General features: G+C 48.7%; 1 protein-coding gene across 2 annotated transcripts in view; it reads left to right on the top strand.

Moving 5' to 3' along the window:
- The window catches only part of STARD13 (StAR related lipid transfer domain containing 13), a 359,221-nt gene that overhangs the window by 169,182 nt on the left and 162,591 nt on the right, over positions 1–27,448 (top strand). The window contains exon 1 of one of the 2 annotated variants that reach the window (XM_053916850.1): positions 8,071–8,517. The exons of the other annotated variant lie outside the window; for it this stretch is intronic. Coding sequence (XP_053772825.1) covers positions 8,394–8,517 — 124 coding nt within the window. The 5' untranslated portion in view covers positions 8,071–8,393. Of the gene's footprint in view, positions 1–8,070; positions 8,518–27,448 lie in introns of those variants that run through there. 2 annotated transcript variants of the gene reach the window in all.

Raw genomic sequence — 27,448 nt, 5'->3', positions numbered from 1 at the left:
GACTTTACTATTGTTAAATCTCCTGTCATTCTCGCGTATCCCGTCCCTTGTGACTCGGTATCTACGGGTTTCGTGCACTTACAGTCTCTGCCTCGTGGGTGGATTAGTGCTGAATCTTCCAGCACTTGAGTCATACCCCACAGCACGCCCAGCTTCCCTGGCCCGGTTCATAGCCCCGATTTTCGATTCTTATTCATTCAGAAGTACACGTGGAGCCCTTCCCGGGTCCTGGGGGCTGTGCTCTCCACTCTGGGGAGATGGACATTGAAAATGCACTGCGACCCCTTGAGGGCGTCCCAGAGGCAGAGCTGCCTGTCCCAGGCCAGGGGAGCAAGGCAAGACGCTGGGGCAGAGAGCGGGTGGAGCGGTGGAGTCTGCCTTCCCTGCAGAGCACCAGGCACCCATTCACGTGAGGGCGAGAGGGAAAAGTGTGTGTGGTTTCCCGGAGGTGCCTAGGAACCAGGAGAGCTCAGAGGAGCAGAAAGTTGAAGGGAAGGAACCAGGGACCAGGAGCAGGAGGAAGGGGGGTTACTATTCACGTCTACAGTGTTTTGGGGGATGAAGAAGCGTTAGACATGGTCGGGATGCTCATACAACAGACACTGTGAATGTGTTTAATGCCAATGAGTTACATACTTACGAATAGTTTAAGTGACAAATATTATTTTATGTGTATTTTGCCACAAAAGGTTTTTGTCAGTGTGCGTGGACCTTAAGGAGAGGGGCAAAGCTGGGAGTCAGCCACTGTGGAGAACAGGCACCAGACCCAGTTCAGACGTGGGAGGACTTTGGCTGGCAGCTGTCCCCCATCGGCATCGCGTGTCCGTGGAGTTCTGGGGTTTCCCCAGCGTGCGTGGTGGCCTAGAGTGGTAGCAGAGCCAGGGGTTTTGCGGGACAAGCACGGAATAACATGGAATTGCAATAGCTGTGTGCGCGTCCTGAGAGAGGAGGCCGGCCAGTGGCACTCAGCCCGAGGCCTGGAAAGGTGTGAGGCCGAGGAGAGGGCCTGATGAAGTCGAGGAGAAGCAAAAGCGAAGATCGAGAGACAGGCCAAGGCCACAAGGTTGGAGTTTAAAGGTTTGGGAAGCGCAGCTGTGTAGGTGGTGGCTTGGCCCAGGGTCCGCCACGGGAGGGAGGGTGAAGCGGAGGCGGAGGCAGCTGTGAGCTTAAGGCCCTGAGCTCTCCAGGTCCGGGGCAACACCCTGCAAAGTTTAGCGCCTGCAGGGAGGCAAGCATGTGCTTATTGCTTCATCAGGTGCGCTCCCCAAGAGCTGGGGCTGCTGAGAATCGTCCATCCCTAACACACCTGCCCACCCTCCTGGCATTTACAATCCAATGAAGGGCCCACGGGCAGCAAACAAAACTAAGCAAGCACCACGCATCACAGGGGCACGTGTTCCAGACAGATTTGCTGAGGCTTGCAGACGGAGTTGGGGGGAGGAGAGGCAGGTATACATAGGTGGTGGTTAGGCTGAGACCATGAAGGTAAGAAAATCAAATTTAACAGCTTTTTTTCTTTTTTTGAGGTGACCATGTGCTAAATACAGTTCCGGGCACAAGGAATGTATAGGTAGATAAAACACAGGTCTCGGTCACATGATTAGAACAGAGACTTCAGTAAAATTAGCTACATCTAAAGTGATCTCCAGGACTCCAAAGACAGATTTGGATGTGTCATTTTTTTAAGCTTAATATCAGGGGGGGTTATCTTAAAAGATACCTGCAAACTATTTTACTAGAATATAAATTATACCAAAAGTATATTAGTAGTAATGGGCCAATGGGGCACAGTGGAAGTCACAGAGAAAGCAGACTGTCCTCTCACGGGGAAGGAAGAAATGCCCACCTAAGGTGGGGAGACAGAGGGGAAACGCCCATTGAACGGGAAAAGCGATTTCCATCGCGCCAGACACTCTTACACACAGTAAGTCTCTTTGTGTTTTCCTAAAGCACAAACAGGAAAACACTTAAAACTTCAGCAAAAATCAGCTACTTTTGTACTGTTTCTGTTGACGAGAAACACTCTCAGGTTTGCAAGAAGTCGCTGAAGCCTGGGAGAAACAGCAATGAGTTTGGTAGGGACAAGCACAGAAGCCAAGGCTGGGCTCCGGGACTCCGAGCAGCAGCAGGAGGAGCTGCTAATGAACTTCCCTGACCGTTGGCTTGCTTACCAGGAGCGGAAAAGCACATTTGTCCTCTGACCCCGATCAAAGCAAAACTGAGGTTCGCAGGTGGGACAGGTGAGGCGGGCAGACATCTGCTCTTCACAGGAGGTGGCCGTCGGCCTTCACGAGCTCAGCTACTGCACCAAAGAGCCCTTCGCACACAGTGCCTGTTTGCATGTCCCCTGAATGTGCCGAGTCCTAAACTCTCCCGTAAGGACGGGCAGTCATGGCAGAATGCACGAGTCGTCACTGGCTGATCTGCACGCCCCGACGTAACAAAGCAGGCGGCACCGCAAGGTAGATCGGCTCAGCTTTTCCGGAACAGGCAGGCCGAGGGGAGCCAGCTGGTGTCTGCAAGGGGGTGTGAAGACATTTCCAACCACGAGAAACGTCCTCAGTCCAGTACCCTGTGAGTGCGATGACATTCCCGGCAGGCAGACCCGGGGGCTCCTGCGTGCCGACAGTGGTCCCCAAAGCACGCATGAGAAATAGAAGAAGGCATCACAGTATCACTGATACTATGATACAGCCCTAAGCCCGAAGTCCGGGCGTTTTCCAGCCCACATCAGGAGAGTACTAATCACAGTCCAGAGGCGTGGAGCTCAAAAATGTTTTAAACAACAGTGCCAAACCGAAACAGCCGTCCCAACCGTTAGCTAGAGAAGGTCGGCAGATTCGGAGCACAGCTCGACGGACACTCCGAATCACCCGCTGTCACAGGCACGGGCTGGCGACTGCGACCCAAGGACCCAGCAGGAGGGGCTGGGTGCTCCAGGGTGTTCTCCAGCAGTTGTTATGCAGAAGTAAACAATGTGAGATGTTAGTTCAGGGCCTCCGACAGCAACACCCTGAAATGCAGCCTCCTGAGGGAGCCCAGGAGGGGTGGCTGCTAGGTCACGTCTAGGGCCCCTGGAGACTGCACGGCCCGGTGAACTCTTCACCCTCTGCCGCGCAGCACAAGGAAATGGGGTCATGGCAAGCAAGGCGGCTCCCTATGGTGAAGCCGAAAACAACACGGATGAGTTAACCAGAGGCTCCCGGCAAAGGGCTGGGTCTGGCACAGATAGGAACAGGATTCTTTTCTTAAGCAGAGAAAATGGAAGGCTCAGCAAGTAGGCAGGAGACTGCACCACTCTGTTCTTGGGGTAAAGGGTGAGTAAAACTCATGCGAAGTTAATGGAATCACGGAGTCTTTAGCATCTGTAGGTGGGGGTGGGCGGGTGGTCAGTTCTAGTCATTGCTTGCTGTGGCTGTGGGTGCGGCAGTGATGGGTCTCAATTAGGTGGCGGTAAGAGGAGGAAAAAAATTCTTTTTTTCCCGCTTGCCGAATGTTCATCACAGTATAATTTGTAATTTCAGAAATTTGAAATGAAGTGTCCAAAATTATGCAAGTTTCAAAGTAATTTATGGTATGCCTATCCAACAGAATTTTATACATTTATTAAAAACTATATTTTAAAAACTAACTTTTTTATTTATTGACTTTAGAGAGAGAAACACTGATTTGTGGTTTCACTTACTGATGCGTTCAGTGGTTGCTTCTTGTATGTGCCCTGACCGGGGATTGAACTCGCAACCTTGGTGTAGCAGGACAACACTCTAACCAACTAGGCTCCCCAAGCAGGGGAAAAGATAACTTAACAAATTGGAAAAATGCTCACAATCGAATGCTCAGTAGAAAAAAAATCCAAAATTTGGTCTAACATGTATTCCAATTTTTATAAATATGCAAAGAAAAAAATGAAACGGAACATTTTAAAATGTTCTCAGCTCCTTTCTGGTAATATTACAGGTGATTGTAATGTTTCTATTTATAACTGTATGTGTTTAAAAACTATAATCATACATACGTATCACTCCTATAGTTAAACTTCATGTAAGAAGAAAGAATGGCAATGACACCACAAGCCTACTTAGAATTTACATGCATACTAAGGAGCAGACTCTAGGAATAACCAGCTACCCAGAACTGTAGTGGAATTTTCACTTAGTCAGTAAATTGTCCTTTATGCTCTGTCACTGAGAAAGGCACCGGGGGTTCAGAAATCGAAGTCCCAGCCCAGCTGTCGACACCTGGGGCCAGCGGGGAGGCTGCGGGGGGCAGGCAGTCACCCGCTGCACTCTGTGGTAAGCGTCCTGCCGAGACTGCCCCTCGCTGCTCAGAGACACGGGCCCCGCGGAACCACCCAGCCACTGGGATTCGGGCAAGGCTTTCAGGAGGAGGTGACATCTGACTTGAATCTTGAGGGCGGAGTGGAGGAAAAAAATCAGATGTTCAAGCAGAGGGAATGAATAAGGACACAGAGGCGAGTGAGAGCAATAGCTTTGTGTATAAATCTCGTGATGCTGAAATTGAGGGAGGAAAGAAAACCCACACCGAAACAATTATTACTGGGATGGAGAAACAGAGAAAGGCTGAAACAACAGGAGGAACTCTGGAGTTGAGAATGGCTTCTAGATTTCTCTGTTGGCACTAGATAGCATCATTGGCCTCGCACAGGAATAGAAAAGGAAGAGCAGGCTTAGAGAGAAAATTTCAGGAGCCTCTGTTATCGTTAGGAAGCAGCACAATCGTTCACTTGTTCCACGAGTTTTTAATGAGCAAGTACAACTGGTTGTTACAGAACAGTCATGGGATGTAGGTACCGTGGAGGGAATAGACTGTGTGTGGTGCCTAATAACTATGGTGTCAGACGGGTACTGATTCATCAGGGTGATCACTCAGTCGGTTCTATCATGTCTGATCACTGGGGTGCACTCCTGAGACTAGTACAATACTGTGTGCTGACTGTAACTGAAAATCAAAAATGATTTTAAAAAATTAAGCTGGATTCTATGAGGCGGCGTCATGGGCTTGACTGGGAGTCGGAAAAGGCCCCTTGGAGGGGCTCCGGGAAGATTCGGGTGGGACAGTAACGTGATAATAATATCGTTGACGGCAGCATCGATCGAATCCTTTCTTTGTGCCAAGTGGCTTGTTTCACCGAGTCCACAGTACAACCCCATGAGTAGGCAGTGCTGAGGGGCAGGAGCGTGTCCCATCGAACGGGACTCTGCCTCGGGCCTCACTCTTACCAACAGCACAAGTGCTTCTGTGCCAAGTTGCGCCTTGCGAGGTGAGGCCTGAGCTCACGGGAAGGAGTGTCATCACCCAGAGCCGCTGAAGCATGAGGAAAAAGTTGGGGGGCAGGGAGAATTGACACGTGAACCCCGGGGAATGCCACCATGTGAGGAGCGGTCAGGAGCTCAGAAGGCAAACACTTGAGACCCGGGGAGGATGGGGCGGGAGGCCAGGCAGGGTCAGAAGGAAGGGGACGGTCGGCCGCATCTCATCACCCACACGCCCAGAGAGGAAAACAGCTGGGATGCCCATCAGATTTAGCAACCGGACAGCTATGGGGGGGCCTTGGCAGGACGCGTTTCCGTGCTGGGGTCGGCGAGCCGGGAGTCACTGTTGACAGGGGTGCGGTAGAGGCAGCGTGCTTTGCCCTGGTTGTCTTTGCCTCGGTTTTGGCTCCCTGTGAAGAAGGGTGAGACTGGAGGGTTGAGCATACCAGAGGGAGGGGCTGAGGCTGTAGGAGAGAGCCGAAGTGACTCACGTAGCAAAGTCCTGGGGGGCGTGAGAAGGACCAGTGAGCTGACCCGGGTCAAGGATTGGCTCCTGGGTGAGAAGAGAGACACCTCTTCCACCGCGATGGTGATGATCGGAGGGAAGGGAAGAAGGCAGCAGGAGTCAGGAGTCCCGATTCCTTTCCTCCTAAGTCAGCAGGGTCCTCAGGGGCCCAAGGTAAAGACTCCCACGGGGTGGGGACTCCGAGAGGGCTCTACCTAAACTTTGGCTTTGACACGGGGCTTGTGGCAAATGGGAGTGGACGCTGCCCAAAGACCTGTCCAAAAGACTCCAAGTAGCCCCACTCCCCGCCCCTGGCTGCCGCTGAGTGGCAGCTCGCGCCTGTGGCGGCTGCCTCTGCACAGCTGCGAGGTTTTCCCCAGCAGGGCCCGTAGCCAGATGGGGCACAAGCTGCTCCGCGGCACCTGTCCCCCGCAGATCACTTCAGGCTTTCATCTGGCTTCTCTTGGACAGGCCCAAAAGCACGCACTCCCCCACAGCCAGAATGAAGCCAACTGGCAAGGCCAGAATTCTAAATTATCTTCAAATTTCCTTCATGCAAGGCAAACCCCTGATCTGTGACACCTGAATATAAAATATGTATGAAAAGAGAAAGCAGGAATGGTCTAGGATCCTTAGAGCTCATGGATCAGTGAAATAGCTCTGAAATAGCTCGAATGTTCCTGTACTGTTTTAGTCCTGTGTGTATAACGTTACAATGATTGCCTCCGTTTGATACAATTAGAGAGCTTTTTTTTTTTAAAGCTTCCCTGGGAATGCAGTTGTGAAACATTTTGTTGTTGGACTGTGCAGCAGTCACTGCAAAATGACAGAGATCTTGCTCCTTGCAGAGTGGATTGTTACCGCTCAGCGCATACAGCACTGAGGATGTCACCAAAAAGCGTATTTGGCGTGGCTCCAAGAAGCAGTCTGGGTTACTTTATAACCGGCTGCCATAGTTTCTAGTCCATTTATGATCCATGACTTATTGCTTCATAACTGACGATTTCAAAGGTTTACCAGGGGGCACCAAAAAGCTCAATGATTTCTAGCTCATTCTGAGATGTGTTTCCCTAGTGAACATTTTGTAATAGTTAAAAGAACAAATTAAAAATAACGAAGTAAGATAAAAATATAACTGTAGAGGGAAAACTTCAGGTAGCTAGCTGTTAGTTTTTTTCTCCTTAAGTCAGTAGTAATTCATATAATAGAGGAAGGATTGGATAATTTCCTTGAACTTTCAAACTTCACACGGAGCACCTGGAACTTAAAAAGCCAACAAACAAACAACATACAAAAATGAGAAAACAGCTAACTAAACTTTGGTTCTTACTTGGAAGTCTGGTTCAAAGACATTTAAGAAGTAATGAGATTTAAGCAATTTTACTGTTTAAATAATTCAGATATTCTCTTGAAATACATCAGATCCTGGCACCAAACTTAAGATGAAAATTAATCACATCAAATGTCATCGTTACTTTCTCTAAGTTTCTTCAAGCACTTCCCAGGGGAGACCTGGAGCACAGCAGGACACCCCGTGGTCCGAGCTGGTGCTGGCTGCACCCATGTCAGTCCCAGGCTTTGGCGCCCAGGAAACTGACAGGCACTCCTCGGTGACTTCTTAAAGGGCCAGCACCTTTCCTCTCTCTTCCCTGCAGGGATCAGTTAATTTCAAATGATAAGCCTGCTTCCTGGCATTGGCTAAAATACTTTAAAATTCTCTTATCGTATTTGACTTTCTCATAATACCAACTTTTCAACCTGCATGGGGGTTTGAATGCTTTACCAGACTATGTAAATTTACTTGTGGGTTCCCCACGGTTTGACCTTAATACTTCCTTCTACAGAATGACTACACAAGAGTTACAGTCTAACTCTCTAAACTGTCTAGATTCGATTGCAGGTTGCAGCCAGGTAAGTATTTAATTGATGAAACCGGGAAAAAATAACCGATAACACAAGAGCATCAGTACAAAACTCCCAAAAAGAAAAGAAAAGGAAAATTTTTTTTTAAAACCCTCCAAACTTGAGTAGCTGATTCCAAGTGACTCGACTTTAGGAAGAACACGATGCCTTATCCGGGATATGGTTTAACATTTCTGCGCGGTTGTGACGGCGGAGGTTTCCAAGACTGATAAATGGAAACCATCAAGAAGCAGGAGGAGCATGGATGGAACAGCCCCTGATCTCTGAATGAAATCGGAAGGGGGGTGGAAACTCCCTGAGTGGGGCGGGCGGTCCGACCAGGCCGTCAAGTTTAGGCGGGGGCGGGAGGGAGGGACAGACAGACGGAGACAGACGGAGCCCGCGGGGCAGGACCAGGGGCGAGACCTTCCTGGAGAGCCCCGCAGGGAAGGCAGGGAGCGGAGAGCGCGGCGAGGGCAGGGGCGCTGGGAAAGGCGGGCGGAGTGGACGGGGCGCAGAGGGTGGCCGCGGGCGCTGGGTGGCAGAGCGCCTCGGCCCATCGCTGACAGCGCCCCCATGTCGCGCGGGCAGCGGGTCCCGGGCCCCCAGCCGGAGTTCCGCGTCCGGAGACCGGAGTCGCGGGGAGTCTGAGCCGCGGGCCACGCGGGAGCGGCGGCGGCCACCCCGCGGGTAGTTATGAAGACGGATCTAAAATGACCAGCAAAGGGAAACCTTTCCCCACGCAGCTCAGGCGGTCCATCAGCGAGCAGCTGCGGGACTCCACGGCCAGAGCCTGGGATCTACTGTGGAGAAACGTCCGGGAGAGACGGCTGGCAGGTCGGTGCCGCGAGACTCCGGGGCCCAGGGCGGGGTGGCGGGGTGCGGGTCCGGAGGAGGCTCAGCGCCAGTCACTGCCCCGGCCCCCCAGCCCTCCGCTTCGGGCTCCCGCACGGGGTTCAGAGCCAGGGCTCTGGCCGAGCGCCCCGCGCGCCCCTGGAGGCGGGTGAGCTCCGCCTGGCGCGCGTGCTGACAGCCTGGCCAGCGCGGCTCGGGGACTGGCAGCCTGGGCGGAGGTGCGCAGGCCGGTCCTGCCGCCGGAGGGGGCCTTTCCATCCGGGCTGCTGTGGATCTGCCGCCCGGCCGCCGGCCGCCTCAGCCCATTGAATGAAAGAGTACCCGGTACCCAGACCCAGTGGCCTCCCGGAGGGCCGCCCCCCAACCCAACTTGGCCTCTTCCATGCGGAACACGCCCGCTGCGTGTGTGGGAAGGAGAGGGCTGGCGGCCCAACCCCAGCGCTGGGAGACCGGGCATTTGGGGGAGGATTTGGGGGAGGATTTGGGGGAGGATTTGGGGGAAGACAGGTGGACGCTGTTGGTGCCAGCAGCTGTCCACAACCCCTGTCCTGCTGTGGATCAGGCTCTCGCACTCGGAAGTTACAAGAGAGGGCCTCCCTTTTGGAATCTGTTGCCCAGGAATCAGAGGAAGACAAGAAGCGGTTGTTGGGAGCCAAGGGGTCGTTGAAAATTCTTGCTTAGGTCTGGCCGCCAGCTCGGCCCTGGTGAGCCCTCCAGCCTGGGCTTGGTGGCCTCAGCTCTGGCCCCACGCTGTGGAAGCATCGTCTCCTTGCAGGGCTACCAGGGCGGTGAGTGGTCAGTCTCATCCGAGTCCTAGCTGGGAGCGTGAGAGCTGCATAGTGGCCACATCCCACTAAGGAAAGTGGGCCCACCGCACAGTGGGGAGAGTGCCTGGGCAGTGTGGGGCTTAGGGCCCTCCCCCAGTGCTGGCTGCGGGGAAGAAGTTTCAGGAACTGGGGCGAATGTGGTCGGAAGGGGCCTGAGCTGACCACGAATGGTGTCTCTCCAACAGAGCTGGTCAGTGACCACAGAGATAGAAGAGAGAGTTCTAGAGGAGAAGGCGTGAACCGCCGACAGAGGAAAGAGATGCCAGGGGTGAAAAGGGACGTGTTACCTGCCCTGGGCTCCGCCCCCTGTTCCATATCGCAGAACTGCAGGAGCGGTCTGCCCTCACACCCAGCAGCCCCGACTCCCCATCAGCGCCGCAGAACCTGGCGGGAGAGGCCTCGAACCTGTACCTCTCTGAGCACTGGGTCCTCATCCGCCTCACTGGTCAAATTAGAAGTAGGGACTACAGACTGTTCCAACCCTGGATGCAGCCAGCATGAGAAGTTCATTCCACACTTTCTCTCCAACACAGAGGCCCCATTCAGTGAGCACCCAAGAAATAAACAGATTTTTGATCTGGGCCCAGACGTAAGTTGTGGTGACCCAGGAGTTTTGACTGTTGATTTTGCAAGACCTGGATATAGATCCCAGACCCCAGTGAATGACAGGTAGCAACTTTCCCTGTCAGCGTGCCGGACTGTAGCATCTGCGAGAGGGGTGGTGTGAGAGAAACTTTTGTGGCCTGGGAAACTTGGTCGCATCATACCTTCAGAAAGCTTACTGCAAATGTCTCCTTCCTCGCTTCTGCTCTCTAAGTTTGTTAGGTTTGCTGCATCAGTGGGTCTTCCCAGGAGGGCTGCCTAGGCTGTGCTGAGTTTTTGCAGAAGCCAAGGTCAGAGACGGCTGCAGCCCCATCTTTATCCAGAGGAGACGTTGGAAGGAAGAGAGTATAATGTGAAGACTTAGCGCCACCACTAAAATTCTCCAGGAAAGCCACTTACTCACACGAATTGTAGGCACTGCAGTTTTGTTAGGGCGGTGGAGAGAAAAAGTTTTGATTCTGGACATAACCTATAGGTAGAGGTGTTAAGATCATGAACAGATGGGAATCGAGGTTCGAAGTGGCTTCAGAATGGTAAGGATAAGAGTTCTCCCAGAGCAGTGCGCTTGTGTTTTGAAATGGCAGTATGAGGTTTTCAGATGTTTAATCGGAATAGTAATATCTGCTTACCACTCCACTAACAGCAGATGCCAGCGGGTCGCTCAGCTGGGACCGAGCCACCCTCTGCTCTGCAGCCCGCAGCAAGCTGGGACACTTGCCACACAGCCCAGCCAACTCCATGAAGGAGCTTTTAGATGCAAATGGGTTTTCTTGGGTTTTCTTGCTAAGGTAGCTGAAATATGGAACTTTGGCCACGGGACATTGAAATACTTAAGTTATTAATGTTGGCATCAATTTGAGGGGAAAGTATTCTTCATTTGTGAAAGTGTTCTTTATATGGCTCGCTTCACACTATCAGAATGACCAAGTGTGTGAATGGGCCCAGAGAGCTCAGCCCTGCAGAGAGACGCTAGGAGGCTATCGACTTTTTTTTTTTTTTTTTTTTACTTCTTCTATCAGATCAAAGTTTTGTGCTGGGACTTTTTAATTTCCCTGAAAGTGTCTTCTTATTATCCTTAGTCAATAGAACAGCGTCCAAAGTGATTTATAACAAACTTGTGTTTGTTTTCTGGAGGGTTCTCAAGGTATTTGCTTCTTCCTTTTGCTTTTTCGCACCCCAAGGAGGGAAGTCCTTATATTCTGACTTACTCTCAGTTCTCTTCATGAAAGGCTATCTTGTCAAAGACACAGGGACAGGAGAAGACCTGTTTAAACGTATTGTAACCTGTGGATTTGTGTGCTTTGGGACCCTACTGAGGAAGGAGGGGGTTATACACAACCAGAAAAAAGCACTACTGAACACAGGTCACAACAACACAAATACTGAAACCAGTATTATAACCCTGGCACCTAAAACAGCTTGTCCACTCATCATCCTTTGGGCTGGACAGTGCATGGGCTTACAGAGTTCTGGGATGGATGGACAGTCCTACCTCTAGCTTGTCAGGGCCCCTGTGTGGCAGATCCCCCCAACCCCGTGGCCTTCAATACCAAAAGCTGAGGTCTGCAAGAGTGAGATGCTGTCATCTTCCAGGGGGGCAAGTGACAGGTTCCTCTGGCTTCTCTAAGGCTTAGCTTTTATGGCATCATTAAATTCTCTAGGCAGAAACACACGCTTTAGCGTCTGGTGTTTATAAACAGTCTGAACTATTTTTCAAATGTTAAGGTCTGAGAAAATCCAAGTGAGTTTTCTCAAGCTTTCTGCTCCTTTATTTTAAAACCCTGCTCTATTTTAATGGAAATGTAATCCATATGTTTGATTCCTCTGTACTCGGTACAACAGCATTTAGGTAGCTGGTGGACTAATTGATGTCCAAGTCTTTTGATCTCTTTTATAGTCGCATTCTCAATAATTTCTCTGAGACACGGGAAGTTAGACTGCTGCCAAGAACAACTAGCGCAGCGATTTTCAACCTTTTTCCTTTATTCTCGGGGCACACATAAACCAATTACTGAAATTCTGAGGCACACCAAAAAATGTTATAGTTTTTACCAATCTGACCAAAAAAAAAGTAGGTATAATTTTGATTCCTTTACACTAGACAGCTATTGTTGCGTTGGCTGTTGTCATTTTTTTTATTTGACAATCTAAAGGAGAAGAGATCCACGCCCCTGACGAAACAGTCAGGCACTCCATGTTTTAAGAAGCTATTTTGGCACAAGGGTTGAAAATCACTGAACTAACTTAAAACACTGAAAAGTTTGAGTTTTGTTAGAAACGCCAGTTCCACCAAATGTCAGTGGGTTCGTCTCGCGTTCAAGCAGGCTCGCTCATTCGCGGGGTCTCAGTAACGTCCCGTGAGGTGATGTAAGCGGAGGCGGGGGCTTGCATGCAGAGCGGTGTCAGGAGCAGAACAGGGCATGCCCCCTTCTCATCAGACTCTAAGTGTGTTCCCTGATCGCAAAAGCACAGGGGCGCTGGCCGACCCTTTCCATGCTGTTGCCGCACTGCCCTTCTTTTTTACGATCGCTTTACAGAACAGCCATCCCACTCTGTCCGGGTTGTCTTCCCTTCACGTTTCTTGAAAGGGAGTCCATGTAGATGTGACTTATGTGCGCAGCAACAACAAATGCATGTCGAGTACACATGCAGTCAGAGCCGAGAAGGAGGGCGCGCCACGCAGAGTTCTCAGCCTTCGCTGCACATGGAACCGTTGGGGCCCGTGCGAAGGTGCTGGCTGCATCCCTCAGGCTCTGATTTGGTTCCAATGGGGCCTGAGGTTCAGCCTCTTTTTTAAGTTCTGGAGGCATTTCAATGGGAGGTGGGGGTGGGGAGCCACTGACTCACGGTAGCTACCATATGATAACACGCCGAAGTCTGTGTCGAGTACAAGGTCACATTCTAAGTCCCTGCGAAAAGTTTCTGCTTAAGTGAGGCTGGAGTGCACTTGTCAGTTTACAGGAACAGAGAAAAAAGAAGGCCAGTGCATCTGGAGAATAATGGAACAAGGTGGTGCGAGCAGGTGGTAGGAGACCTGAGGAGTACGCGTGGGGCCAGGTTGTAAGATCAGGTCGGGCCCGTAGCCAGGGCAACAAGTTTGGATTCGGTTCTCCAGGTAAAGAAGCAGGGGATTTGAAGCCGAGGAGTGGTGAGCCCTGAAAAAATTGCTAGTGGAGTGGTCCAGGTGAGGGAGAACCAACCGATGGCGTGGACTCAGGAGGTAGTGATGGGACGGGGAGGAAGGGACAGGTGGGGCACTTGTCCTGGAAGTGGAGACGACAGTGCCGACGGCTTGGTCACCGGGGCTGAGGGGGAGGCGTCAGGGACTCCTGGTTTGCAGTGCCATGGCTAAGGTGGGGACCACGGGCAGGTGTGCGTGTTGCAATTGCCAACGAAACTTTTTTTTTTTTTTTGCATATGGCAGCTGAGGAATGAGGCGTTCTCCTTTGGCCAAATTTAGGGCACAGATGCGTATTAGACATCCAAAACCAAAAGTCAAAGAGTTGTACTTCCCTTTGTGTAAGTTTGGGAGAAAAGTCCAAACCAGAGATACAAGTTTGGGGGTTATCAGACTCAAAGGGGTTACTTAGGAAAAGGCTATAGAGAAGAGGAAGGCCCAGGCACCAAGTCCAAGGGCATCCTTTATATACAGCACAATAGGTGGGTGTGAACTTTATCTACAGGGCGTTTACAGTTGTGAGCCCGTGAAACAGACTCTACTCTTGTATTATTATGTATTAATTATTGTATTACATCATACAAACAACAGTAAACCATTGTTCCCCACCCTGTCCCATGTACATGGTAAACTTCTGGGGAATTAGAAAAATAGCAACACTGTCCCTAAATTCAGCATTCTTAAGGCAGAAGCAGAATGATGGTAGTGCTCTATCGAATAATCTTTTGTGACAGATTTAGTATTTATTTGGTCCTACAACTGTGGTGAATAGAAAACAATCATAGAAAGTCTCACTAATAAAATACCACTTTAATTTAGAAATTATATTACAGAGTAAAAGTTCTTCAACAACATTTGAAGAAAAGACTTCTCTAGGTTTCCTCCCATGCATATAAGAAATTAGAATATAGGCAATTAAATAAAAATGGCCTTAGCAGGAATACTTCTGCGGCGACTGTAACTCGTTGGCCCCATATGTAACGGGGTACGAGTTTTATACTGGGGAGTGGACTTGTCCAGGGTCATGAAATCCAGGAATAATAGTCTAATCAAACAAAGCCCAGCTTGTAAGAAAGGGTCTATTTATTGAATTTTCCAGTATTGCATCTGTTTATCAGCGATGGTTCATTCATAATAAAGTCGATCGAAGGGGGAATTTCTCAGAGAAAAATAGATAATGCCTTCAATTTTTGTGTTTGTAAGGAGTACAGCTTAAACTTTGCCTAAGCGGTAGGTTGGCCAACCCTGGGCAATCACACAATTTTCTCCTGGAACTAGAGTAAAGAAAGGTCGATGTTCATTTCTTGCTGGTGAGAGACACCAGCTCCTTTAGTTGGCTCCCACTCCTGGAAAGGACCATTTGATACAATGTTTTCCAGTCACCAATTTGATCATTTAGACATGGAGACCACCTGTGTGAAATCCACAAGGACTCCTCTTTTGTGTCTTTATATCTCATGCTGAACAAAACAACTTAGGAAGAAGAATCTGCTTAGAGACCTTAGAGCTTTCTGGGGGTTCATCCAACAGTGTACTTCTATTCTGCCCTTTTGCAAGTTGAGTGGTATTGCAAAAGGAAAACAAAAGTGTTTTGAAAGTGTTACAACATTCCTGGGCTTTTTTTCAAACCCTTGAATGTTTAGTTCTAAAACAGTCCAGTTAAAGGACAAACATTTTTGTCGTGTTTGTAGTTAGTCAATAAGTATCTATTGAGCCATGAAATAGCATCGCTGTCAAAGCCTGTTGGGACTGTACTGCAGGGTATTAATTCAGTGCTGTGGTTTCACCCTGGCGAGGCACACACATTTCATCATGCTGCTCAAATCACTTAACTCATCTCTCTAACCAGAAATAGAGCCAGCTTCCAGAAATTGCAAAAGGACACTCTAGAAGGTGCCATGACTACATAATATTGCATTTGCAAATCTGCTGTGTCCAGCCATCTTACATTCTCAGACAGAATATTGCCTTAGTGACATTTTTATCTCAGAAAAAAATTTCAGAACGTTCTGCTCTTTGGTGTCAAAGAGAATATTTGATGGACAGGCCACCATGGGGTACTGTGCGTATTTAATACTTCTTTCTCCTCCCAGACAGGAAATTAAATGAACAAGAGATAATGCTTCTGCAACCTCCTGAAAACTAACATACTTACTAGCACTGACTTGAAATCGGAACGTTTGACCCTGTGCTCCTTATTCTCTCTCCGACTGGATAGGGTGGAAACATTGCCAGGTGCCTTGGAGGGTCGTTAAGAGCGCTTCCTAATGAAGTTTAGTATTTGTCGTTAGAAGAATATCCTGAAAATGCAATGTTTTGACCGGACGTCTGGGAAGGGTAACAGTGTAAGTGATACTACGGTTCCGGCACGCAGAGATGCAAGGGCTGCCACGTGACGTCACAGGGGTGGCCGGGTCGTGCGCCTCTCTCCGGCCTGGCTCGGAGCTGCATGTGTCATACAACTCTCCCAGAACAGTGATGGACTGCACTTTTCCTGGCCACGAACTGCCAGTCTTGTAAATAAATTATATATTTATTTTAGCAACCCCCCCAAAAAGGCTTCATAAGCAATGGACATAGAAGAGGAGCCATTGTTAAGTGTGAAAATGAACCAAAAAAGCTTTTACATATTTCAACATGATTGTCTTCTTTTATTCTTTCTGGAGAGCCAGAAGACAAAGTTTGTGCTAAGTGTTTGATTTCTAGCCCTTACATCTAAGTGAAAGCAATAATAACCAAAGGAAAAGTGCACTCAGTGTGTTAGAGCTGAGATTTTTTCAGCCTTGTTCCATCTCGTGGCACACATACACTAATAACTAAAATTCTGCAGCGCGCCCCCAAATATATTTTCTGCTGATCTGTCAAGAGAAAATAGGAATCGTTTTGATTCATCCACACCGGACGGCTATTGTGGTGTTGGCCGTTGTGATTTTTTTTTATTGGACAACCTAAGGGAAAGGAGGTCAGTGCCCCTGACTAAACAGTCAGCTATTGCATGTTGTAAAGATTCTCGCAGCGCAGCGGCGTGCCGTGGCACACAGGCTGGAAATCACAGCTTCGCAGTAGCACCCTAACGGTGGAAAAGGGATGGAAGCCGTTTGAGATAGCGTCATATGTATATGATTCCAGCCTGCCGTGGTGATTCACACCTGTGGAATTAGCATCCCCTAGGTCCTAACGTCAATGTAAACATTTGTCTCGTGGGGCTGCCGGGCTGGGAGGGAGCACAGATGGTGTAGTGCAGGAAATGCACATCATGGCGGCTTCGGTCCACACCACCAGGTCTCGAACACAGACGCGATGGGAGATGCTGGACGTGACCTCACGACCCAGGGGTTCTGAGCAGGTGCTGCGGCCATGGCTGCTTGGGTGCGAACCCTGCCTCCACCGTTGAGGCAGTGGGTCCTTGAGCGAGAGTGCTGATCTCATCGTTTCTTTTTCCTCATCTCTAAAAAGAAGGGTGAGCATAGTACTTATAGGGTTGTTATGAGGAGTAAGTCAGTTAATATTTTTAAAGCATTTGGCCTAGTGTCTGGCTCCTAATAACACTGGAAAAGAGTTTATTCAAAAAAAAAAAAAAAAACCAGTGGAGAATAAAGCTGAAAAGGCATATTTCCTGGTAAAGCGATGCTTTTAGCTCCAACCTTAAATCACCACTCCCCTTAAACTTGGATTCTTCATGTCTTAGGAGCCCACTCTGGAGCCCATGTTCAGGCTGCGAAGACGCGGACCGCACTCCCTTGGCTCTGCCCGGGGTAAAAAATCAAATATGGTCCTACCCGTGTCGTCAGCAGGGTCAGCGGCATCTGTGTGAGTCCATCCGTGCTGTGGCCTGAATCACTCATCATGCTCACATTCTGTCTTTCTGAAAGATCATCAGTTATGGTCACCAAAGTCTGCTCTCCCATCCTTGGCCTTGACGGGAATGGATGGAGGCCCCATTAAAATGAGGGAATTCGGACTAGATCATCTCCAGTCCCCGTTTAGCTGAAAGACCAACGAGTCACTAAACCCAGGCCAGGCATCCCCCGGAAATGAGGTGCCCTAAGTCCTTTAGCTCCTTCTCTGGGTGGAGTTTACAGGACGTCCCGCCACAGAGAGGGGAGGAGCCCAGGATTGCACAGCGGGAGGCCCGCTGGCATCATCCCGTTGCAGCTTCGGTTACCCAGCCTCTGCACCCTGTGACTGGCTCTTCCTGTTGTTGGAACGTATCTGCTGGAATCGGAGACGGAAGAAGGGGGACAATCTAGGGAGGGGTCCCGGGCCTGCGCCACACTCAGGCAGGGCTCCAAAGGAGCCTGCACTTGGTTTAGTACTCTGTGGTTTCCACCTTGATTATTATTTTTTAAAGATTTTATTTATTTTTAAAGAGAGGGGAAGGGAAGGAGAGAGGGAGAGAAACATCAATGTGTGGTTGCCTCTCGTGCACCCCTTACTGGGGACCTAACCGGCAACCCAGGCATGTGCCCCGACTGGGAATTGAACTGGCGACCCTTTGGTTTGCAGGCCGGCACTCAATCCACTGAGCAGTCAGGGTGATATTATTAATAGTTATTGAACGGAGAGCTCCCGTTTTCATTTTGCGCTGGGCCTGGCAAGTGATGTAGCGGACCCTACACCCAGCCTCTCGTGGGGTCGTGCCTGGGTTTGCAAGTTCACCGCCTTTGGTGATCGGTGTATATAAGTGAGATGAGAGAGACGTGTGAAGTCGCAGGTATCAGATTGGAAGGGACCTTGGCGCTTTCCCTGGAGCATCTACCGTCCACACACCATGCGCTCTGCGCCCTTGCCCTTGGGGATGGTGGTCTCCTGAGAAGGTGTGTCTTATGTTGTTGTTTGTTGATTCTGACAGCGTCTTGCTGAAACAAGGCAATAAGACTACCCTTTATGTTGGCAGAGTTATAATGATTGTCTTTGCATCCACTGAAGCAAATATTTTATTTATATATTTAAGTAGTGCCGATTGGGATAAATGACATTCTTGGTAGGCTAGATTTTCAGATCCAAGTCTTGTTTTGAGAATTTAATTAAGCTGTTTCTTAATTAAAATTTTATTTGCAATACCCGTAATTAATTTATTGAACCGCTGCTGTTAAATTCATGAAAGCTATTTCCTGTGTAAGCTTCACCTAGAGCCACCGACTCAGGAAAGGAAATGAGGAGAAGTAGTAATAAAGCCTGCCTTTTGTCACCAGGGATTTCCAGCACGCATCTGCCAACATTTTATTTTGTCATCGCGCCCCTCTGTCTCGGTGAAGAATGCTAGAGCGGACCAGTCTCGTCTCAGACGTTACAGAGATTAAATCCCCCCTTGCTAATGGAAGTTACTGTAGATAACCTCATTTAGTAGTGTAAAAAAAGATATTTTCCTTTGTTTGAAAGTTAAGTCCCCTATTTAATGCAAAGGATTTCTGAGCAATCAAATAAAATGAGTGCATGAGTTTTTAGTTGGTTTTGCGCAGTTCTGAATAGTAACACAGAGACTGTAGGCAGAGTCTGTTCTGTATCCACCAATTCAGGCCGCATTGTAGGAAAGTGGGCACCGGTTTCACAAAGAGGAGCCCCTTCCATGCGTGTGTGAACTCACAACACGTGTGAGCCGTGGAGACAGCTTCATGGAAGAGCACCGGCAAATTTCACTCTCTGGACAGGAAATCTGCCGGAGTCAGTGCAGCGCCCGTGGCATGGTCATCTGAGTCCAGAAAACCACGTTCTAGGTGTCACTGAGGACCGGCCTGCAGTAGCAACAGCGTCTGACTTTGTCCTGGGGGCACGGTCTCCCGCAGGGAAGGGACAGTGTCTTACGCGCCGTGGACAGTCCAGCTGCCCCGGCCCCGTGTATGCCAGGCCCCTGAGTCAGTGCTTTTGCACATGCCATCCTGGGAACTGTCCCTGTAAGACGCCAAGGTCACTGGTGATGGTCCCATGTTACCCACGGGGTGAGCGCAGAGCCCTGACCAGTGTAGGGTCTCACCCGGCTCCCGGTGCCCACCTTTCCGCTCATTCTGCCCTGGGCTGCTTCTTGCCAGCAACATGGCTTTTGTACTTTAATAGAGAAACTTTGTCTTACATTAAAAAAAGAAATCCTTTTACCTCCTACTGTGTACTCCACATGGTAAAATAGACTAGTTTTTTTAAGAATTAAAAAAACGAATGCCTTTCTTCATTTGGGAATCATTTCCTAGCAAGCTTTAAGAAGGTCAGTGGCCTTGATAGAGATATGACATTTATTTATTCCAGCTCTTTAATATTACAAGGAAATTCCAGCCAACCGCCTATCCTCTTCTTATTTTAACTCAAAAAAGAAAATACGAAATATTAGCGCGCACAGAAGCCCTGTAGATCATGCGGTTCAACCATTCATTTCACAAGAGCTGATTGAACCTCAGAGAGATTCAGTGCACCTGTCCCGGGTCAGGTCCATTGAGTGACAGCTCATGCGTGACAGATTGGAGACTAGCGTCCAGCTGACGTCATATTAAGTGACTTCTGGGGTGACGGGTTGGATTGATTGTTGGCCACCCATCCATAAGCAAAGTGTCTGTATCTGAGATTAGTCTAGGGCACAGACTGCTCAAGGGAAAAATGGTTCCTTACCTTCGGGAGCAAAGCCTTTCCCACGAGACATGTTTATGAGTGTTGATAGCCTGAATCACTGTCTCAGGACATTCAAGGAGTTGGATTTGTCCCCTCTATGTGCTCAGTTCCCTCCGTGGCCCTGAACCCTGCCTGCCCCACTATGACCCCACCTTTAGGTGTTTGGTGCCCTCGTCAGCTTTTGGGGTTGAGCAAGATAACCCTGCCCTGCCCTCCGGCCTCCTTCCAAGGAGCAATTCTATAGCCAAGGGAAACCAACACCACCGCTGTTATCACAGGTCAGCACAGGGAAGGTGGAGAAAGACTCGCTGTGATTTAAATATTAATTTTTCATCTATTTAAGATGAAAATGTTCCTTTTTGGCCATTTTTTTAAAGCTAGAGAAAAATAGGATTTTTTGAAACTTTTCCAAACTATATTAGCTTTTTTTTCCTTACAGAGACTTCATGTTCTCGTTGACTTACCTTATTCAATGAATATTTATTCAGTACCTACTGTGCAAACCCTGGCCCAGCGATGGGGGAGTCAGTGGTATACAAACAGACAAAACCAGTGCCCCGCTGGGCCCCCATCAGAGTGGGGAGAACAGATGATACTAAACAAACACAAAATGGGTGTTATAAGGGACAGACACGTGGTGAAGAAACGCGAACAGTGCGAGGAAGCTGGAGGATGAGAGGAAGGGCTATTTTGGACCCGATGGTCAGAGAAGGGCTCTCTGGGGCGGTGGGATCAGAGCAGAGACCCTCCATGGTCTGGGGCAGAGAGGAGGGACCAGGACGCGTGTGGGTCAGTCCTGAAGCAAGGGGCGCATGAGGGTGTCTGTGGAAAGTCAAGGGTGCTGGGGGGACTTGGGGCACAGTGATGGCACAGAAAAGGGGTGGGAAGAGCAGTCACTGGGCATCCTGCTTCTGCAGGTTTATGGCCTGGGAAGGAGCCCTGGTATGACCTTGGGCCTGATTTGCTATGAACAATTATCTGGTGTGTGATGGCAAAGTTGGGAAGAAAAGGCAAGAGAGGTCAAGAGTGGAAGCAGCAAGACTTTCAGAGGCCTCCCCGAAGTATCAGATTTAGTTCATGTCTCAGTTATAAAAAGAAATAGCACTTGCTAGTCACCTACAGGTGCATTGCTTAATGAAAAGGAGGGAAAGAATAACCTCTGGCCCTCAGTTTTTCTACGCAAGGGGGAGGAACTACCTAGACTGATTTACCCATGCAAAAACATTTGTTACATGAACATCGTATCCCAGCCCCTGCGCTCTGCTATGCCCTGACAACAGAAAGATGGAAAGGACATCAAGTCTCACCCTCAAGGACCTGTGGGAGCAGAAAAATACACAGGACGGGGAGGTAGATCAAGGACGGCGGCGTGAAGTTGTCCTCACTTCACAGAAGAGGTAGCCCCTGAGCTGGGTCTTACAGGAGAGGAATTTCCCTCTGAGGAGAGGAAGAGCCAGCACATGCAAAGCAGCAGAGAGCCACGACGCAGCTGGGGTAGTGATGGATGCTGCTGGCACCTTGGGTCAAGCAGGCGGAGAAAGGGCTGGGCAGGTGAGCAGAGTCTGGACGACGGGCATGTGGACCCCCACCCACCCCACTCAGGGTGTCGGCACCCACTTCTCTCACTCTAGGACTTTAGGATCACTGGAACCATTTTCCCTTCTCTGTTTCTGGTCGGAATACGCATCACAAGCCCCTGATTATTTTTATAGCCACGTTTTCTAAGTTTCCCAGCTCCCGCCAGGTTAAAAAATACCCATTAGAGATGCTTTTCTTGCATGGGTGTGGCAAACACCCTGAGGTCTTCTGTGGCTTTTAAAGGTGACTTTTGTTGAATTAGCAGGGCCTGCAGGAGACCCTGTGAATTCCTGCTCCCAGCCTGCCTTCGAGGGGGGGCGGGAGGGGGGCTCTTCACTCTGAGTCGGGGCGCAGTTGCTTGGGTTTGCAAGTTTAAAGTGTCTGCTGTGCCTGTGGCACGTGACAGACCTGGCAGCCTATCGTTTCCACAGTCGGACTCACATGAGTTCTGCACCAACTTTTCTTTTTTTTTCTTTCCTTTTTTTTAAATTGTCATCGTGGCTATTTTATACTATTGATTTTGGAGAGAGAGGAAGGGGGAGAGATTGAATGAAAGAGAGGGAGGGAAACATCACTGTGAGAGAGAAACCGATTGGTTGCCTCCCATATGCGCCCTGACTGGGATCGAACCGGAAACCTAAGTCTGTGCCCTGACTGGGGATGGAACCCGGTGCCTTTCTGGTGTACGGATGACTCTCCAACCAGCTGAGCCTCCCTGTCAGGGTTGCTCGACTTTTCAGAGGGCTTTTGGGCAATAGCTACTTTTAAGGGACCCCCTTGAAGTGCAATTCGAAGGGGAGAGTTGTATTTACTTTCATCACCTCTGGGACGTTTGGCTCAGGCCAGGTGTATTCACCCATCCAGAAGCATTTGTCGATGGCCTGCTTTGCGCAAGATGGCCTATCAGGTGCTGGGGACACAGAAATGAGCGTGATAAAATCCCTCCTTTCAAGCACCGTACAAGTATTGATGACGTCTTATCATTCTGATAAGAAATGTTATAATTCTCTGACTTTAGTACACAGACAGAATGGTTTTAGGTCAATGGTTAAAAAGATTTTACAAAATATAAAATTTTCATTAAAAATAGTCAAGTTCTTTGATCATGCATACGAGCAGCCTCTTACGGGGAGCTGGATGCATTTCTGCAACACACGGATGGGGGGCGAGGGGAACAAGGCAGAAGAAAAGCACTAATTCATGGGGGACAACTTGAGACTCCACACCACACAGCTGCTGTGTAACACTCACCCTTTTGTTCGCGGGGAGCTGCTCTCTGGAATCCTCAGCTATCTGGGATCGCCTGGGGGCCCTTCAAATGTCACCAGGGCACCCACAAAGTGTCACACATGCGGCAGCCCTCTGTGGCATTCTTTATGAAAAGCCTTGAATGAAATCATTGCACAACAGTCATCTGCATATGAAAGACAGTGAACTGGTGGAGAACCCAGCTGGAGACAATGCTGAACTTGATTCCTGCCTCTACTGATAACTGACTGGCCCCCCCTAGAAATCTCGCGGTGACCTAAGTCCCCTGTGTGGAATGTGGGAAATATCAGTCCTGTGCTTCTGACCTCCAGGGGACTGAGAGCTAAATTCGGGAGATTGTTGAGATGGTTAGAGAGAACTTCCACCTCTTTCTCAGCCCTGTTTCTCTTACTCTCTCTTGGGCAACCTTTCACAAAGGCGAAGCGGCCTCCTGTTCTGGGGGGAATCATTGCCCCCCACCACAGAGACTCTAGGGACGCCAACAACAGCTGTGTCGATTGAGTCCTCGCTGTGTGCCAGCCGCTGTGCTGAGCGCTTTACATGCGTTCATTTTATTTCCTCCTAATGACCTGTAGGCTGGGTAGCAGGACCACCCTCGTTTCGTAATGAAGACATTTAGACTCTGGAATGTATGTGGTTCTTGGCCTGGGTTCACAAAGCTAGGGAGTGTTCCGAAAGCAGACATGGGACCCAGGTCTCGAGAGACCTCAAACCTCTCTCTGTCTCCCTCTCTCTGTGTCTCTCTGTCTCTCTCTATATATACATATGTGTGTGTGTATATACATGCATATACGTATATATATGGGCGTAGAGGGAACTATACATCACAACACATTCGCTGTCATCATACGTGGCTGCTGGTTGATCTCCAAGTCACAGACAGATATCTTTACAGTAGGAAAAAAAATGTCTACAGACTAAGTTAAGCGTATCCAGGAAAGCCCGTGGAGAGACTGTATATGAAAAATAAACAATATGTGATGTTTTAGGCATGATTAAACCAAAACAAGACGGATTTTGAAAAATGTACCGAAAGACATTTAAGTGATGCTGTCATTAGCAGCGCAGGCCGTTACCCAGACAGAGCTCGAAGCTCTTCCTGGGAGTTACCGGCCGGTGGGCCACCCAGGAACGCGAGTCTCTCTCCTTTTTCTTTGGATGTCCATCTTGGATCCCCAAAGGAAAAAATAACCTTGGCGTCGTATTTGGCCACGAAACACTTAGCTACTCTAAAGAACAAATCCATTCTCAAAGTGTAAAAAAGGTGGCACATGGATATGCCCTTGAAAGGACAGTCTTCCCCCACTAAAAATTGTATTTATTTACTTATAAAACTAACATGCTGATTATAAAGATAACATGTTGATTATAAAAAAGCACCCAAAGATAATCACTACATACTTCTAAAGTGTACTCAAAACAACATTTTGAAAATATTTCAAGCAGGCAAGCCAGTATTTTTAAAAACAAATGTGATCTTCCGGGAGAAATTTTTGCGTGGAGACAACACGTATGCGGCTGTTACAGGCCTTTTTAAATGGCAGCATTGCTTAATCACCACATATCTGGTGCAGCACTGGAAGACTGGAGCACTGTTTGTGGATAAATACACGATTATTTCATAGATATATTTCTTTCCAGGAAAATTATAGTAGCTACTACACCATTTTGAGCACTAACCATGCCCCAGGCACACAAGTTTTGTATTTAATACTGAAAGCGGGCCTTGCAAGCACAGTACTCTATTCATTTTTCTTTTAGCTTTTATTTATTTTTAGAGAGAGGGGAAGAGAAGAAAAAGAGGGAGAGAAACATCAATGTGTGGTTGCCTCTCATGCGCCCCCTACTGGGTACCCGGCCTGCAACCCAGGCGTGTGCCCTGACTGGGAATCAAACCAGTGGCCCTTTAGTTCACAAGCTGGCACTCAATCCCCTGAGCCACACCAGGCAGGGCGAATTCTATTCATTTTTCATGTAACACATCTGAAGCTGACAGAAGCTCGGCGACTCCGCGGTCTCCCGGTCAGGGCCGTCTTCCCTTGAAGCTCCTTGATGGGAGAGAAGCTCAGCCATTTCTGCTTAGGTAGATAATGAGCACACAAATTAAGTGTCACACGGCACCCCTGGAGTGTTGACGGACCCCCAGAACTGAAGTGAGACACACAGCGTCTGGCAGAAGGCAGGCCTGCCTGAGTGTGATGGGCAGGGTAATAACATGGGTGTCATAATTTAGAGTTTTAATGTGAACATTCATCTAAAATGTCATGTGGTGTGCTGAAATGTGACATTGTTATGTTACAGAATTACATGCTTATGATTTTTTAATAAAAGATTTTGTAATAAAAGAGGGGCGTTATTTGTGCCATACCCTGTGCTATCCTTAAGTCACTCAGTGAGATAACCTACGTGAAAGCGTTCAGGCAACGTCATGTAATTAATCCTCCAGTTTCAGTACAAAAGAACCACCTGGGTTGCTTCTCAGTCTATGTAGTCTGGAGCCCACGGGTTAGAAGGTCAAGTTGGACAGATAGGGGTTCGGGAACCGCCAGAGAACGGGGAGGCTGTTGACCTGTGGGACCCACTCAGACACCCCGCTTTCATTGCTGCAGATGCTCCCAATGCGGTTTCCCTTCCCTCCCCTCCCCTCGTGTCTGAGGACAGGAAGAAAACCAGAGACAATAGTGTGCGGGCGGGGTGGGGCACAGTTCATACGGGGCTGCGTCTGCTGTACGTTATTTTATGGACATACCTTAAAATAAAATTTCATATCAGATTCGGCCTCTTACCTCGATGGCCTCTTCAAAAACTGTAGTGAACGTACATGGGGTTTGAATGGACGGAGTAAGTTCTCCCAGAAACTCCAGTGTGCTAAAGCTCCCTGGGGCCCCCCCCCCCAGCCTGCAGCAGCCCAAGGAATGCCAGGTGGGGGTGAGGGGTTTCCTGTTTATTCCTGTTACCTCTTCAAACTGGTTTCATGCGTCCTGTGACTTTCAGTCATTCTGAAGGGAAGCTTTTCTATGCAACCCCACTGAACTGTAATGCTTGTGTTTTGGGGAAAGGGAAGGTGGGGCTCAATGTCCTTTGGGTTTTCCACAAGTTAATGGATTATACTCTCCAGCTTTACTTTTTCACCGGCAATGGAAGGCACTGTTAGACTTCCCAGGACTGGTGATGAATTTCTAAGGTTTACACGTTACGTGTCAGACAATTCAGAAGGCAGTATGCATTTTGAAGGGCTCTTTCATCCCCTTCTTTTTCTGTCTTCTGGGTATGTAACATTTGGAAAGTTTAATCCAACCTATGACGGGTAGGCAAGAGAAGGGGATTAACATTTTAAAGCTTTAAAGCACCTCACATCAAAAGGTTTTGCAAAGAAATGGATTCCAAATCCTAGGTTCTACCAGGATTTTGTATTCATTGTTTTTATTCATTTTCTTTCCTCTCCATGTAGAGAGGAGTTGGGTGGTATCTATGGACAGAACTGTTGGCTGGAGACAGCAAATGGGTGGGCCCGGGAAAGGCCTTCATCCTGGTTTCTTCCAGAGCAGCTGCGGCCTGACGTGTCGGCTGTGTGCATGCCGGGCGAAGGCTGAGGTCAGAGTCGAGGTATACCTTCACTGTTCAGCATCAATGGGGAGCAGTGTCGGCCATGCTAAAGGCACGGTTGTGCCCGTGATGTGCTCAGAGAGCATGACAAGTGGCCTGTGATACTAATGACAGGCTTGTTTGATGTATAAGTTCAGAATCCGCTCAGGTTACTACTTAAAAAGAGAGAGAAGAAAAGATATATATGATATACCCTGTATGCTTTTGACATACAAAGAAGAAAATAATTAGTGGCAGCAAAACAGACCCGGGGCCAGCAGGAGCGACATTGATTGCCTAGACTGGAGTGGCAGCACCCGCCTTCAGAAGGGAAGGTTTCAGGGATGAACTTGACATAGATACAGAAGATCAGTGCATGCCCGTCAATCTGCAAGTGCCTATTACTACTTTCAACGTTCTTAAAAGCCACACGGAATTGCTATAAAAGAGGGAAGTAGAGGTGTGTTTTTTAAAATTTCAGTAATCCAGATATCTTAATCCCTTGAAAACGTACACATCCCGGAAATCCCAGACGATATCAGTTCATTCACACTGAGTAAAAAGTAGAACGTAATGAGGCCGACGGGGGATGGGAAGGCAGGGAAACACTAACCACCCCTCCTTTAAATAACTGGGATGAGTATTCTCAAGACGTTTTTGTGAACAAGTTGTGGAGGATTTTCTTTTTAAAATAGGAAAATAGTCTCCGTGCCGACCCTCTTCAACCTCAGCTTCTGGCCTTGGCTTTGATAGAGCTGGGCCCTAAAGACACATTTACAAAATCTATTTGGAACTTTTAATTCTGGATACACATCAGCCCCGTTTCTAAGTTGGGCCTGAGCTTTTGTTGTGCAGGATGGGAGGGGTGCCTGGCTGGGGCGAGCCCGTTCACAGAGTCCGACAGATGGATTTCGGTGAGAGCTTCCACTGTTCCCACCCCTTTAGCAAATGTTTTCAAATATTCTCAAATAACACACTTAACCTGAAAACGAATATGGATTTGCTTACTTTCAGGTCAATAGCCATTATTGCCATTAGTCATATATAAAAATATATGCTCTGTTTGTGCATATTGGAGCGCTCAGTTCGTATGTCACATTATAGCTCTAGAGCTTTAGCTGCCTGGTCCACGCAGAGAAAGCCCACTTTGAATTTAAAACAGGCTTTGTCAGAAAATTATTTCAGCTGTTGTGAAATATCGCACTTTTTTTTTAACTGTACTCACTCAGCAAAGTCAGAGTGACTGTCAGCTGTGGAAATAGACGTGGTATTCCCC

The sequence above is a fragment of the Desmodus rotundus genome, chromosome 13 (genome assembly GCF_022682495.2).
Source record: "Desmodus rotundus isolate HL8 chromosome 13, HLdesRot8A.1, whole genome shotgun sequence".
Lineage (NCBI taxonomy): Eukaryota > Metazoa > Chordata > Mammalia > Chiroptera > Phyllostomidae > Desmodus > Desmodus rotundus.
Note: the sequence above shows the minus strand (reverse complement) of the source record. Positions and strands in the feature narration are given on the sequence as shown.